The sequence below is a fragment of the Amblyraja radiata genome, chromosome 26 (assembly GCF_010909765.2).
Source record: "Amblyraja radiata isolate CabotCenter1 chromosome 26, sAmbRad1.1.pri, whole genome shotgun sequence".
Taxonomy (NCBI): domain Eukaryota; kingdom Metazoa; phylum Chordata; class Chondrichthyes; order Rajiformes; family Rajidae; genus Amblyraja; species Amblyraja radiata.
Genome location: NC_045981.1, coordinates 35,080,712 through 35,096,372, shown reverse-complemented (window position 1 = coordinate 35,096,372; position 15,661 = coordinate 35,080,712). Strand labels below are relative to the sequence as shown.

The 15,661-nt window shown below is 43.0% G+C and overlaps 1 protein-coding gene across 1 annotated transcript in view; it reads left to right on the top strand.

Moving 5' to 3' along the window:
• Nucleotides 1–15,661, top strand: part of suz12 (SUZ12 polycomb repressive complex 2 subunit) — a 61,484-nt gene that overhangs the window by 41,538 nt on the left and 4,285 nt on the right. The window contains exons 8-15 of the mRNA XM_033044662.1: nt 1,049–1,151; nt 1,886–1,991; nt 3,133–3,310; nt 7,958–8,046; nt 9,737–9,880; nt 10,950–11,107; nt 13,010–13,208; nt 14,172–14,251. Of these exons, the coding sequence (XP_032900553.1) occupies nt 1,049–1,151; nt 1,886–1,991; nt 3,133–3,310; nt 7,958–8,046; nt 9,737–9,880; nt 10,950–11,107; nt 13,010–13,208; nt 14,172–14,251 (1,057 nt within the window). The remainder of the gene's footprint in view (nt 1–1,048; nt 1,152–1,885; nt 1,992–3,132; nt 3,311–7,957; nt 8,047–9,736; nt 9,881–10,949; nt 11,108–13,009; nt 13,209–14,171; nt 14,252–15,661) is intronic.

The following is a 15,661-nucleotide window of genomic DNA, read 5'->3' as shown; positions in this document are numbered from 1 at the left end:
CCCTCCCAAATTGTCCTATCTATTAAATAGATCGAAACAAAAAAAATATGCTTCTCAATCCTCCTACACTGACTGCTAGGTTTGTCCATGCCCAAGCCACTGTTACAAAAATGCCACTGAGGCCCATGTTTTCTTTGATTTTTCACAGGTCTTTAGACCTTGAGTTTTAGGCTATTCAGTTGAGGAGGATTTCAACAAAAAGATGATGTTTCTATTTCTGAATGTCTGTTGCTGTCAGGATTTCTGTTCTTAATCCGTGTTAGTCTGTTATATATGAGGGGTATTGTAAGTTTATCATGGATTTGCAGCTTTATTTTAATAGTCCAGGTTCTTTGGTGTACTGCTGACTTATTAATGACTCTTAAAAAAAAACAAAAACTCAACAGCTAGCTAAAGAGGCAGTTACTGAGATGCGACTGTGGCTCAATGAACTTCAGCATCAATAGATTACCCTTGGAAAACAGGATGTTATGTGTTAACAGGAAAACAGGATGTTATTGGTTTTAGTTTCCAATCAGCATTTCAGAGTCCGCAACGGGTACTGATTCTGGATGATCAGCCATGATCATATTGAATGGGCTGGCTCAATGGGCTGAATGGTCTACTCCTGCATCTATTTTCTATGTTTCTATGACCAGCGATCCTATGACCAGTGATCGCATAATAACGTTATCCTACACATACTAGGGACAATTTTCATTTTATAGAAAGCCAATTAACCTACAAACCTGCACGTCTTTGGAGTGTGGGAGGAAACCAAAGATCTTGGAGGAAACCCACGGGGAGAACATACAAACTCCGTACAGAAAGCACTCGTAGTCGGGATCGAACCCGGGTCTCTGGTGCTGTAAGGCAGCAACTCTACCGCTGTGCCACTGTGCAGCCCCGGGTTTAACTTAGTTTATCATTTTACACAGTTGGACGTGGTCACACTAAGCTGGCAGAAAGGTTTGCTCTTGTCCATGTGCTTAAAACATAATGAATTACTGAGTTGGTCCTGAAGCACAACAATTATTCAAACCACCACACCCCATGTTTTTTCTTCTAGAAATATCGGATGAGCTGCCAAGTAGGCGTAAACGGAACTCCTCTCACAAGGATGACGGGGAAAAGACCTTTGTAGCCCAGATGACTGTCTTTGATAAGAATAGGTAAGCATGCTGCTATCGTTGCGATGTACATGTGAAAGATGATTCTGCTTTTATGATTGGTATGGAATTGTTTCTGTTCTGAATTGGTGTCCTGACAGAGAACAGTGCTTAATATGATTTGCAGCTGATTAATTTGAAGAATCTTGTGTAGATCTTGAATATTCTATTTTTTTATTATCATCGGATTCAGGTTTAGTATTATTTGGCTAAATCACTTGATTTTGGATTCTAAAATAACATCAGTCAATTACATGACATTTTGATTTCTATGGACAGCTAAATCAAAATATCGTCACTTTTCTTTATATCTATTAATTGTTTGAATATCAGAGATGGGTCACAGAATTTCTACAGGCCGACATAGTCTCTGGGACAAAAAAAACCTTCAACTGAACCACTCTGTAAATGTGTAGGGAGGAACTGCGGATGTTTAGTTCAAACCGAAGACAGACACAAAAAGCTGGAGTAACTCAGTGGGTCAGGCGGCATCTCTAGAGAAAAGGAATAGGTTTTTGTTTTGTGTCGCGACCCTTCTTCTGAAGAAGGCGCGTGACCCAAAACATCACCTGTTCATTTTCCCCCTGACCTGCTGAGTTGTTCCAGCTTTTTTGAGTATGTCTTCAATTTGTAAAAGTTGTGAGTTACTCCAGCATTTTGTGTCCATCTTTGGTAGAAGCCAGCATCCGCAGTTCCTTTTTATTACATTGTTGTCATCTGAATTTGCTTCTTTACAGACGTTTGCAGCTCCTTGATGGAGAGTATGAAGTAGCCATGCAGGAAATGGATGAATGCCCTGTCAACAAGAAGAGAGCCACGTGGGAAACCATCCTCGATGGAAAGGTATATTTCTAAAGCCTGCCCTTTCTCACTGACATTCCACATCTATGCACTGTAGTATTAGATTGGTGTTTTCTAAGTGTGGTAATACCCAAAGATCCTATAGCGACGAAAAAAACTTGGTACGGTCATGGGCAGATTCATGGGTAATTTTCGGCCCCATTTCCGTAACCGGCTCCAGTCTCCGCACCAAAGATCCCGTAGCATAATAGTGTGGAGACGGAAGCCGGTTACGGAAACATCCTCGTAAAAATAAAAGTTATTTGGTAAAAATCTTCTCCTCATTTTCAGAATTTTAATTTATTAATATGCACTGTTCCCTCGCAACGTTGATTACACTGCGAGTCGGGTTGGGTCCGGATACGGAAATGGATGAAAAAAAGGCCCATGTTCCGTTGCGTACTACACGTCAGCCCATTGTCTTTAGCAGGAGTGGTCTATCTTGCTCCGCTATAGGATCTTTGGTAATACCCGTTGCTCTGATGAATGGATTGCTTCTTTAGGCGAATAGTGGGGGGAGGGAGAGATAGAGAGAAGGGGTTAAATTAGATCTTTATCTTGATCACAACACTTATTGTCGACTAGCCGCCTCTAAGGCAAACAGCTCAAATTTCTGTGATGTTGGAAGCAGATACTTCATGCCTCCAGATGTTTATGTTTGGAGAGAGTGACTGTGGAGAGGATGTTTCCACTAGTGGGAGAGTCTAGGACTAGAGGTTTTAGCCTCGGAATTAAAGGACGTTCTTTTCGGAAGGAGCTGAGGAGAAATTTCTTTAGTCAGAGGGTGGTGAATTTGTGGCATTTTTTGCCACAGGCTGTGGAGGCCAAGTCAGTTGATATTTTTAAGGCAGAGATAGATAGATTCTTGATTAGTACGGGTGTCGGGGGTTATGGGGAGAAGGTAGGAGAATGGGGCTAGGAGGGAGAGGTAGATCAGCCGTGATTGAATGGAGGAGTAGACTTGAGGGGCCGAATGGCCTAATACTGCTCCTATTACTCATGATCTTCCCAGGAGGCAAATTGAAAACCTATTTTGCTGGTTAGAGTCTGATATCAATGTTACTGGTTGCTTTTGGAAGTTGGCACTAATCATCTGTGTGCCAGTGCTCGTCTTTGTTAATTAATGTCTTGTTTGTTTTCACAGCGGTTGCCTCCTTTTGAAACCTTTTCTCAGGGTCCTACACTCCAGTTCACCCTCCGATGGACGGGAGATGCTGCAGATAGATCCACTGCTCCAGTAGCTAAACCTCTTGCAACTCGCAATACAGACACCACAACTGCAGAGACCAAGCTCAACTCCGTGAAACCAACACAGACCCTCTGTAAGAACCACCAGCAAATATAGAGTGTGCTGCACAATGCATTGTTCTTGGTCTATAGGGATGTCATTTCCAGTGCCATGACTGGCCATCATCTGATTCTGTTGGTCTGGTATCTCCTTGTTCAGTACTAGGCTGGGATCTAGTCCTTAATCTCAGACTAAAGATCAGGATGTAACTATTAGTACAAGATGTGTATTTATTGCCCATCTTTAAAATGGGCGGCATGGCGGTGCAGCGGTAGAGTTGCTGCCTTACAGCGCCAGTCACCCGGGTCCGATCCTGACTACGAGTGCTGTCTGGACGGAGTTTGTACGTGACCGCATGGGTTTTCTCCGAGATCTTCGGTTTCCTCCCGCACTCCAAAGGCGTACAGGTTTGTAGGTTAATTGGCTTGGTATAATTGTAAATTGTCCCTAGTGTTAATGTGCGGGGATCGCTGGCCGGTGCGAACTCGTTGGGCCAAATGGCCTGTATGGGTGCAGTATCTGCAAACTAAACTGATAAGTGGTGATGAGCTGGCTTGTGATAGTGTTGCTCAATCCTTCAAAAACAGGTGGTAGCTACTCTCGCTCACACACTGGAACCTGGTCTCGACTCAAAGGGCTTTATGCACTCTGTTAATTGGAGAATGATCCCCAGATCATTCTTCAGATCATCAGTCTGAAGAAGGATCTCGACCCGAAACGTCGCCTACTACTTTTCTCCATAAATGCTGCCTCACCCGCTGCGTTTCTCCAGCATTTTCTGTCGACCCCAGATCATATAATGTCTCTGGGCGGGTAATCTTCTCTGAAGGGACAAGTTTCTTGAGACTCATTCCTGATCATGAAACTATATTTGACATGGTAGCCAAATTAACAAGTGTAATGGTAGAGCTGCTGCCTCGCAGCGTCGGAGAACCGGGTTCAATTTTGACCTCGGGTGCTGTCTGTGTGGAGTTTGCACATTATCTCTGTGATGGTGTAGGTTTGCTCTAGTTTCCTCCCACATCCCAAAGACGATAATGGGTCTCTGTAATATGTGTATGGAGTGGATGATAAAGTGGGATAACATAGAGCTCGTATGAACAGGTGATCGATGGTCGGCGTGGACTCAGTTGGCCAACAGGCCTGTTTCCATGCTGTACCTTCAAATTAAACAAATGCGGGAATTTAACTGCATGATGCAAAGCTGCAAATGTCTTGGCATTTAGGAATCTTTCATTTAAATTCAAGCCATTTGATCACAAGGATTTTAAGGCTTTCGGTTTCCGTCTCAAATACCTCTGCACGGCCCTGTGGTGTGATTGGTTTCGCTTGTGTGTACCAAGTACCAAGATTGTAGATATTTAGTGAGGGGAAAAATAGCAATCTGCCCTCTTTAATGAGAAGTTGCTGACATTAATATGCCATCTTTTCATGTGCTTTATGATTTTGCTTGTGTGTACCAAGTTCAGTCAGCATTATGTGTACATATCTCAGTGAGGTAATTTTCACGTGAATTGATTTAGTGATGTTGATTAAGGGCTCATAATAGACAATAGGTGCAGGAGGAGGCCATCAGTACCCCGTTCCTGCCTTCTCCCCATATCCCTTGACCGCTATCTTTAAGAGCTCTATAACTCTCTCTTGAAAGCATCCAGAGAATTGGCCTCCACTGCCTTCTGAGGCAGAGAATTCCACAGATTCACAACTCTCTGGGTGAAAAAGACTTTCCTAATTTCCGTTCTAAATGGCTTACCCCTTATTCTTAAAAGGCTTATAATATGGGGCTTATATAATGGCTTATATCCACTGGAATTTAGCATAAGAGGGGGTCTTATAGAAACATATACAATTCTTAAGGGTAGGACATTTAGGACTGAGGTGAGGAGAAACTTTTTCATCCAGAGAGTTGTGAATCTGTGGAAGTCTCTGCCACAGAAGGCAGTAGAGGCCAATTCACTGGATATATTCAAGTGAGAGTTAGATATAGCTCCTGGGGTTAATGGAATCAAAGGATATGGGGAGCAAGCAGGAACGGGGTACTGATTTTAGGATGATCAGCCATGATCATATTGAATGGTGGTGCTGGCTCGAAGGGCCGAATGGCCTACTCGTGCAGCTATTTTCTATGTTTCAGTGTTAGCCGGGTTATTCGGTGGTTGCTTCTCTTCACCCGAGGCTGAACAAGACATTGGTTTAACAAGTCCATTACATGTTCTGGTTCTCTATTGAGTTAGGATGTACAGCTCTGGCTGATGAGATGGCTGCTGCCGAACCAAACAATGCATTAAAATTGCTGAATTGTTAGGTTTAATGATATACATGTTTAGTTGGGAATTAATAGGTGTATAAACTTAAGTGCTATTTAAATTGTGCTGGCTTAATCATGTTAAATTGAATACATTTTAACTTAATATGGTGCATAATTACAGTCAATCCTATTTGTAACATTTTAATTATAATTGGATTTAGAATACAAATTTGATACTGTATCTGTACTGCACTTAACCAGAGTTTCTCTTTGACTTAAATATAGTTCTGATTCGTTTAAAAGCAAAAGTATTTGTATTTTGGGGGAATTATTCAGACTGAATGGAGTGATTTTGCCGCACAAGATATTTAGGCTGGAAATAATCGCAGATCTACTGCACAGAAACGAGCCCTTTGGCACAACTAGTCCGTACCACCTTTGCCCATCTGCGCTCGTCCCATTTCTCTGCATTAGGCTGAAGCCACTCGCGTCACTCCTGTCCAATTGCCTTTTAAACGTTGTAATTGTATTTCCCCTCAGCTTATTCTCGGTGTCAGCCATCCTCTACGTGGGGAGGGGAGGGGAGGGGGGGGGGGGAGTAATTGCCTCTCCGACCTACTTTAAACTTCTCCCCTCTTGCATTAAACTCATGCCCTCTAGTTTTAGACTGCCATCCACAAAAATAATTTGGTGCTTATCCTGTTCATTCCCACATCCCCTAGTAATTTTATAAGTTTCTATATAATGTTACCGCTTAATGTTTTATTGAAAAAAACAGTCAATCTGATCTCACAATTACATCCTTCTGCTCCAAGTGAAATCCTTGTATGTCTGTTCCGCAATCTTTCTAATCATAAGGCATCCTTTCTGTCATGTGGCGACCATCACTGTACACAGTACTTGCGCGTGGCCTGACCAGTACAACTGCAACACGTTGTCTCATATCAGCCTGTGAAGGCAAGCATGTCAAATGCTTCACTATCCTATCTACCTTGTGTTGCCTTTTTCACGGAGCTATGAAACCCCTCTGCACATTACAATAGACAATAGGTGCAGGAGTAGGCCATTCGGCCCTTCGAGCCAGCACCGCCATTCAATGTGATCATGGTTGATCATCCCCAATCAGTACCCCGTTCCTGCCTTCTCCCCATATCCCCAGACTCCGCTATTTTTAAGAGCCCTATCTAGCTCTCTCTTGAAAGCATCCAGAGAACCCGCCTCCACCGCCCTCTGAGGCAGATAATTCCACGGACTCGCTACTCTGTATGAGAAAAGTGTTTCCTCGTCTCCGTTCTAAATAGCTTACTCCTTATTCTTAAACGGTGGCACCTGGTACTGGACTCCCCCAACATCGGAAACATGTTTCCTGCCTCTAGCTTGTCCAAACCCTTAACAATCTTATATATTTCAATGAGATACCCTATCATCCTTCTAAACTCCAGAGTGTACAAGCCCAGCTGCTCCATTCTCTCAGCATATGACAGTCCCGCCGTCCTGGGAATTAACTTTGTAAACCTACGCTGCACTCCCTCAATAGCAAGAATGTCCTTCCTCAAATTAGGGGACCAAAACTGCACACAATGCTCCAGGTGTGGTCTCACTAGAGCTCTGTACAACTGCAGAAGGACCTCTTTGCTCCTATATTCGATTCCTCTTGTTATAAAGGCCAAGGTCCCGAGGTCCCTGCCATTTACTATATAAACTCTCAGAATATCTGATGTCCTGAAGTGCATTACTTCACATGTGGCCATACAGCATGGAAACCGGCTGTTCAACCCAATGTGTCCATGCCAACCAGCCCTATCTTTTCCCCTTAATAATTATTTAAAAACTAATCGAATGAGTGTTCCTCTATGTCAATTACTTGCTCTGCTAGTTCCCTAATGGGAGGCCCAAACAAACATTTTCCCACTGTGTGTCAGTACATGCAACAAAAATAAAAGAACCTACCATGGTGTGGCCTCTCTCGCAGACTGTTGTATTTTGTTTAAGAAAGTTTTTCTGGACAAAATACATTGCAATCTGTCCAAACCCTTTGCACTATGGGATTCCCAGTCAACATGGGAAGTATTTTTTTTTGTCTGGATTAAATTTCATCTGACCTTCCTGACCAACTGTTCAACAGATCTGTGAGAGGAGATAGTTGAGGCTGGGACTATCCCACCGTTTAAGAAACAGACAGGTATATGGACCAAACGCAGGCAGGTGGGACAATCAGGGCGGTGTGGGAAAGTATGGCCGAAGGGCCTGTCTCCATGCTGTATCACTCTGGCTCTATGTCCCTCCATATTCTTTCACATTAGCCTTTTTTTAAACACATTTCACACCGAGCTCATTAAACACTGAATAAACATTGGAGCAGAATTACTAGATTTGAGCACTTTAAGTCCTGAAATATTGTGCTTTATATGCAATTTATGTTTAAACACACAGCTGTAAAAGACTCTCTGACAACTGAACTTCAAAGTAAAAAGGAACAAGTTTCAATGGAACCACGGCAGAAATTAAGGATATTCTATCAGGTATGATATGAATGTCTCCATGCAAGTCTTTTGTTGTTGTAGTTGATAATGTGGTGGTTGGAAGCTGTTGATGGAATAAAGATTTGTAGATCGCCAGGTGAGTGAAATCCATGAAGGTGACAAGCGGGTTGGTTTAGAAGTCATGAAGTTAATTATATAGTTTAGTTTATTGTCACGTGTACACAGGGAAAAGCTGTTGTTGCATGCTAACCAGTCCGTGTAAAGACAATACATGATTACAATCGAGCTGTCCACATTGTACAGATACATGATAAAGGGAATAACGTGAATAATGTTTAGTGCAAGATAAAGTCCAGTAAAGTCTCATCAAACATATTCCGAGGGTCTCCAATGAGGTGGCTAGTAGCTCAGAACAGCTTCCTAGTTGTTGGTAGGATGGTTCAGTTGCCTGATAACAGCTGGGAAGAATCTGGAATTTCTTATTCTGGAGAGCAGGGCATTGTATTAAATTGGAGTAAATTATATTAAATTGGAATTTTATTAGCCGAAGATAGACACAAAAAGCTGGGTCACACATCATCTCTGGAGGAAAGGAATAGGTGACATGCCATCTATTCACCTATTCCTTTTCTCTAAGAGATGCTGCCTGACTCGCTGAGTTACTCCAGCTTTTTGTGTCTATCTTCAGTTTAAACCAGCATCTGCAGTTCCTACCAAAACAGTGGTCAGCTACAGCTGAAGTATTGTGTTCAGTTCTTGTTGCCATATAGCGAGTGTGGCAAACATGGAATCCATCTACAGGCATATTGAAACCATCGCTAGAATCTGTAGCAATGCAAAACTGTTTCAGTTGGAACAAACTGTTGGGCATTTGGACACTTGGGAGATATGATGGTGGGTAGTTGCACTCTCCCGCCCTCCCCTTCCTCCCCCAAACAAAAGCTACAGTGGTGGACTGGAGCCAAACCCTTGGCTCTTCACATGGATTGAAGTTGAGTTTAAATATTTAGTTTCAATCTCATTTCAAACAAGTGCAAGTTCCTTGGAATTAATAGAATGTTTTGTAATTGAGGTTCTACCATTAAAGTTAATTCACACTGGCTAACTGCAGAACTACTTCAATAAAATGCAACATCTTGAAGATTAACAGTTTTAGCAGTTTCTACTTTCATGCCAATTAACTCAAGATGCCAACTGGTGTTGTATTTCATCAGGGCGCGACTTATTTTCTATTAAATGCAATAAGACTGGTGCTGTTGGTAAAGTAGAGCTTCTGTCTCACAACACCAGAGATCAGGGTTCAATCCTGTCCCCGGGTGCTGTCTATGTGTAGTTTGCACGGTCTCCCTAGGACTGCAAAGGTTTCTTCTGGGTTCTCTGGTTTTCTCTCGCATCCCGAAGACGCAAGGGTTTGTAGAATAATTGGGCTCTGTAAATTGCCCCTAGTGCACAGAGAATGGATGTGAAAGTGGGATTACGCTGAACTAGTGAGAAGGGGGGGATCGCTGTTCGGTGCAGATTCGATGGGCCAAAGAGCCTGCTTCCATTCTGTATCTCGATAGTCTCAATTGTGATTTCCCTGTATGTAAAACAAATTGCCATATGGTAGCTATATTTAAAATGCAACCTTTCACATTAGTGACCAGCAGGCCTGTGTCAGTTATGATGTGCGACTTAAAGCTGAGCATGTCCTCATTCTTTCTCTTAACATCCCAATTTGTTTTTGCAGTTTCTTTATAACAACAACACACGGCAGCAAACTGAAGCCAGAGATGACTTGCACTGTCCCTGGTGCACACTAAACTGTCGGAAGCTCTACAGCCTGCTGAAGCACCTCAAGCTTTGTCATAGCAGGTTTATCTTCAATTATGTGGTGTGTGTTCTTTCTTGAAATCCCTTGCCCTGTGTCTAAGAGTAGCTACCATGCTGTCAAATGTTCTCATCTGCAAAATATATTTTCCCCATTACTGAACATCTTATGCTTTACGCAAGATAAATATGATGAACCCCAGGCCAGTGTGTGACTAGTGGGTTATTCCTTATAAGGATCTCCAATGAATACTTGTGACACACTACTGTTTCATTATGATTAGACAATTCTGCAGTGGTTATTAATCCAGTCCGAAATTTAAAATGTCTACATTTAAGTGTCTATTAAGGAATCTTGATTTTTTTTTTTGATTTAAAAAAAAAATATCTGAAGTGATTTGTTCTTAATATTGCAAATGCCTTATCACAAAGATTACATTTTCAAAATTAGTAATAGTAAAAAATAATTTCCGACATACATCTGAACTCAAATGTCACTGTACCTGAATTGATACATGTGACAATAAACTGACTGTGAAACCTTGAACTTGCCATTGTGTTGGGTAATCTGGAAGGTCAGTTTTTAATGGGTTATAATTTGTGACCGAATTCAATAAATTTGCTTCTTGCAAAGTCGTAAAATTGTACAGAACAACAGCCCCTTCGACCCACTATATCCATGCGTGTCCATTTGCGATTTTAATTTCAATCCGTTTTTTAAACACTTATGTTGCTTTTAATGCTGTGGCTACACTGTTTGAAGTGAGCGGTTTGGGATGAGGTGGTGGCGTTTAAGAAACTTTAGACAGGCACATGGATATGCAGAGAATGGAGGGATACAGATCACGTGCAGGCAGAGGAGATTAATTTAGAATATACTAAGTACCTGAAGAAAAGTCCCAACTTGAAGAGTTGCCTAACCATGTTCTGCAGAGATGCTGCTTGAGCTGCTGAGTTTCTCCTGCACTTTAATTCCTAGTGCCATGTAATCCCTTGAAGGGCGTGTCCCTGTGCTGTAGTGTTCTCTGTTCTAACTAATTGCTCATCACTGCAGACATTTGCTAACGGCACAATACTAAAAGTTAATACAATGGCTCTGTTGAAAGCTTCATGAGGATGACTTTTTTTTACAGCCTCATCCTAAAGGTGCTAGGATAGATGTATCCATCAACGAGTGTTACGACGGCTCCTACGCAGGGAATCCTCAGGATATTCATTCCCAGCCTGGCTTTGCCTTTAGCCGCAATGGTCCGGTGAAAAGAACACCAGTCACCCACATCCTGGTTTGCAGGTGAGGTCACACTGGCTGCGTTTCAGCCCAGAGTGGGCACATAGGTGTAGCAGCGATCTGGTTCTAGATACCCAATAGTGAAAGGCCTGGATAGAGTGAATGTGGAGAGGATGTTTCAGTTAGTGGGAGAGTCTTATCACCAGATGCAATAGGCTCAGAATAAAAGGATGTACCTTTTAAAAAGGAGGAAAATGAATTAGGGTGGTGAATCTGTGGAATTAGTTGCCACAAAAGGCTGTGGAGGGCAAGTCAATGGATATTTCTAAGGCAGAGATTGAGGGATTCTTGATTAATAAGGGTGTCAGGTTATGGGGCTTGGGAGGTAGAGGTAGATCAGTCATGATTGAATGGCTGAGTAGACCTGATGGGCCAAATACTGCTATCACTTATGAATGTATACCGCTACCTTCCCTGCATTCACCCGATCTGTTCCCCTCATGATTGGGTTACGTGTGCAATTTACTACTGTCTAGGGATTCACTAGCTTGCTGTGGGGTTATTGTGTATGCAGGCTTTCTCTGTAATTAATCCAACGGACTCGTGGAGTCTTGGGAATGATACGCACATTACACACAATCGTTTCCGCTAACACATTCGCTTGCTCTGGACATAATTGTTCCTCGGTTTTATTATTTATCCAAAGCTGAGACAAAAGAATAAAGAAAAACAATTGAGGTGATATATTCAAAAAAATTATAATCAATTACATTGTGCACTTTGGACTGAAAAATGGGTACAATAGGTGGAGCAGGAGATAGTTCTGGGTGTAAATGGCTCCAAGCCACCCTGTGTGCTGATGTAAACGGTGGGGAGACTAACGTCGCTGTCAGATTACTCATAGGCTCTCTGTGTGCTCCACATAGATCCCTCTATCTGCTCCAGTACTTTCACGGATTTGCAGGTACATGGTTCCTTGAAAGTGGTGTCACAGGTCGAGAGAGTGGTCAAGAAGGCTTTCGATACATTGACCTTCATTAGTCAGGGTATTTAGGTTAGAAGTTGGGGTGTTAAGTTGCAGTTGTACAAGATGTTGGTGAGGCAGCATTTGGAGTAGTGTTTAGTTTTGGTCACCCTGCTATCGGAAGGATGTTATTAAGCTGGAAAGCATGCTGCGAAAATATACGAGTGCCTGTTACTCCAGCTTTTTGTGTCTATCTTCACATTTAAGAGAATGTTGCCAGAACTTGAGGACCTGCAATATAGGGAGAGGTTGGGCAAGCTTGGACCATTCCGTGGAGAGCAGGAGGCTGAGAGGTGATCTTCAATCAATCAGATTTATTCATCACATACACAGTAAAATGCAGTGAAATGAACTTGCCAGCAGCGGTACAATAAAAATAGAACACACAATACACAATGAAATTTAACACAAACATCCACCACAGCATTCTTCACTGTGGTGGAAGGCACAAAGTACAGTCAGTCCTCCTCCATTGTTCCCCCGTGGTCGGGGCTATATGGAGCTGTATAAGATCATGAAGGGAATAGATGGGGTGAATGCACAGAATTATTTTACATGGGGTTGGGGAATCAAGAACCGGAGGACACAGGTTTATGATGAGAGGGGAAAGATTTAATGGGAACCTGAGGGCAACTTTCTAACAGAAGGTGTTAGGTATATGGAACTTGCTGCCAAAGGAGGTAGTTGAGACTGGTAGTAAAACAGCATTTTAAAAACATTTGGACAGGTATATGGATAAGAAAAGTTTAGAGGGATCTGGACCAAACATGGACAGGTGGGGCTGCTGTAGATGGGGCATCTTGGTTGACATGGACCAGTTGGGCCATAGGGCCTATTTCCATGACTCTGTGATTCTGTGATATTAAGTATGTATGTGTAGTTTGGATCGTGGACACTAAGGACAATGGATTCACTTTTTCCACCAACATTTTATTTTTAAGACCAAAACGTACTAAACCAAGTCTGTCGGAGTTCTTGGAGTCTGAAGATGGAGAAGTGGAGCAGCAGCGGACATACATCAGTGGCCACAACCGCCTTTACTTCCACAGTGACACCTGTCTCCCCCTCAGGCCGCAGGAGATGGACGTGGACAGTGAGGATGAGAAAGACCCCGAGTGGCTGCGGGAGAAAACCATTACAGTTAGTCATGTTCTGCCTTCTGCCTTGCTCACAACACACTGCTGGACTTGTTCAGCGGGCCAGGCAGCATCTGTGGAGAGAGAACCAAGTGATTTCAACTTGTTTCTTCTTGCCACAAGTGCTACCTGACATGCTGAGTGTTTCAAGTATTCTTTATTTCATGCCGTTCAATAAACTTGGTGTGGGGTGGTACGATAGTGGCGTCTATTAGCAGGTTGGCCACCACAAACTTCAGACTCCTGTTGATGCTGATAGTCCTTGCACGTGCCCACTCAGTATAGCACTAGTACTGGGGGGTTTAATTGATTTAATTTTTTTTGTTTATTATGTTATGCATGAATACTGTGTTTATAGGCTTGCTATGCTGCTGAAAGTGAGAATTGCATTGTTTCATCGTCATAAGGTTATATGATAGGAGCAGAATTAGGCCATTCGGCCCGCCATTCAGTCATGGTCGATCTATCCCTCCTAACCCCATTCTCCTGCCTTCTCCCCATAACATCTGAACAAATAACAATATAATAACCATACCAACAACAGCACTTGGCTTCTTGACTCACCATTTGACCTGGTTGTGGAGGGCGGGAGGGAAAGATAGGTAGGTGGAAGAGCAGAGTTTCGGCTCAACTGGATCTTGTTCTCACCGGGCACGAGATTCTACTGCCTAACATTTAGCACAGAGGCCAGACGTCCTCTTTGTGGAGCTAGGTATATAACACCAAAGACTGGGGGTCTCCACCATGGCCATACTGTAAATGGTGCAGTGACATAACATTTACAACATTATACTTTAGATTTCAAAGTTAGTACTATAAAAACAAAACCCTCACTGCAGCACAAGGATTGTAATGGTTTAAACTAGATAAGTTGCAATGGTTTTCCATGAGCTCTCATGAGCCAAACTGAACCTGGACAAAATTTCCACCAATGTCTATATGAACCTTGTCATTTTTTTCCCAAAAGCAAATCGATGAGTTCACGGATGTTAATGAAGGAGAGAAAGAAGTGATGAAACTATGGAACCTGCACGTTATGAAACATGGGCAAGTTTTGTTGTTATTTATTCACCTACTACTGAGCTGGATGGAAGGACTTGCTGTGACACAGAAGGTGGCTGTTCAGCCCGTCAAATCTTTGCTATCACCTGTCAGAGCAACTCCCATCAGACTTATTTCTTGTACCCTTCCAATTCATTCTCTCTCGCACATGCCCACTGAATCCCCTCTGAATCTTTTGCCATGCTACTACAGTAAAGAATAATGTCAAAGTTAGTACTGTAAAAACAAAACAAAAAAGCATTTGGGTGGAAATCTAAGTGTCACGGGTGAACTGCACCCCTAGAGGTGTACAGGCACCTCGTCTTTCCCGCGTGCTTGATTTACACAATTTTAGAATGTCTAATTACTGCCACGGTTTAGTTTACGCTCTCCTATTTCTGGAATATAACACGAGGAATCGAATATAGGAGCAAAGAGGTCCTTCTGCAGTTGTACAGAGCCCTAGTGAGACCACACCTGGAGTATTGTGTGCAGTTTTGGTCCCCTAATTTGAGGAAGGACATTCTTGCTATTGAGGGAGTGCAGCATAGGTTTGCAAGGTTAATTCCCGGGATGGCGGGACTGTCATATGCTGAGAGAATGGAGCAGCTGGGCTTGTACACTCTGGAGTTTAGAAGGATGAGAGGGTATGTCATTGAAACATATAAGATTGTTAAGGGCTTGGACACACTAGAGGCAGGAAACATGTTCCCGATGTTGGGGGAGTCCAGAACCAGGGGCCACAGTTTAAGAATAAGGAGTAAGCCATTTAGAACGGAGACGAGGAAACACTTTTTCTCACACAGAGTGGTGAGTCTGTGGAATTCTCTGCCTCAGAGGGCAGTGGAGGCAGGTTCTCTGGATGCTTTCAAGATAGGGCTCTTAAAAATAGCGGAGTCAGGGGATATGGGGAGAAGGCAGAAACGGGGTACTGATTGGGGATGATCAGCCATGATCACAGTGAATGGCGGTGCTCCTGCACCTATGGTCTATTGAATAACACGCACCATATGGCAACATAACCAAGCGTGTGCGGTGCCTGGAAAAGGTTTGATTTACCCGCTTTTCAAGTGTTTAATCCCCGTATAAAACATGAGGTGCCTGTACTTCCTCTGCTACAAGTACTGCCGACTTTGGTTTAGTTCAAAGATACAGCACGGAAGCAGGCCCTTCGGCCCGCCTAGTCCGCACTAACCAAAGATCCCCGCACACTTAACACACACACAAGGGACAGTTTACACTTACACCAAGCATAATTAACCTACAAACCTGTATGTCTTTGGAAAATGGGAGGCAACCGAAAATCTCGGAGAAACCCCACGCAGGTCACGGGGAGAACGTACAAACTCTGTACAGACAGCACCCGTAGTCGGGATCGAACCCGTGTCTCTGGTGGGTTATGCAAGTGGTGTATGT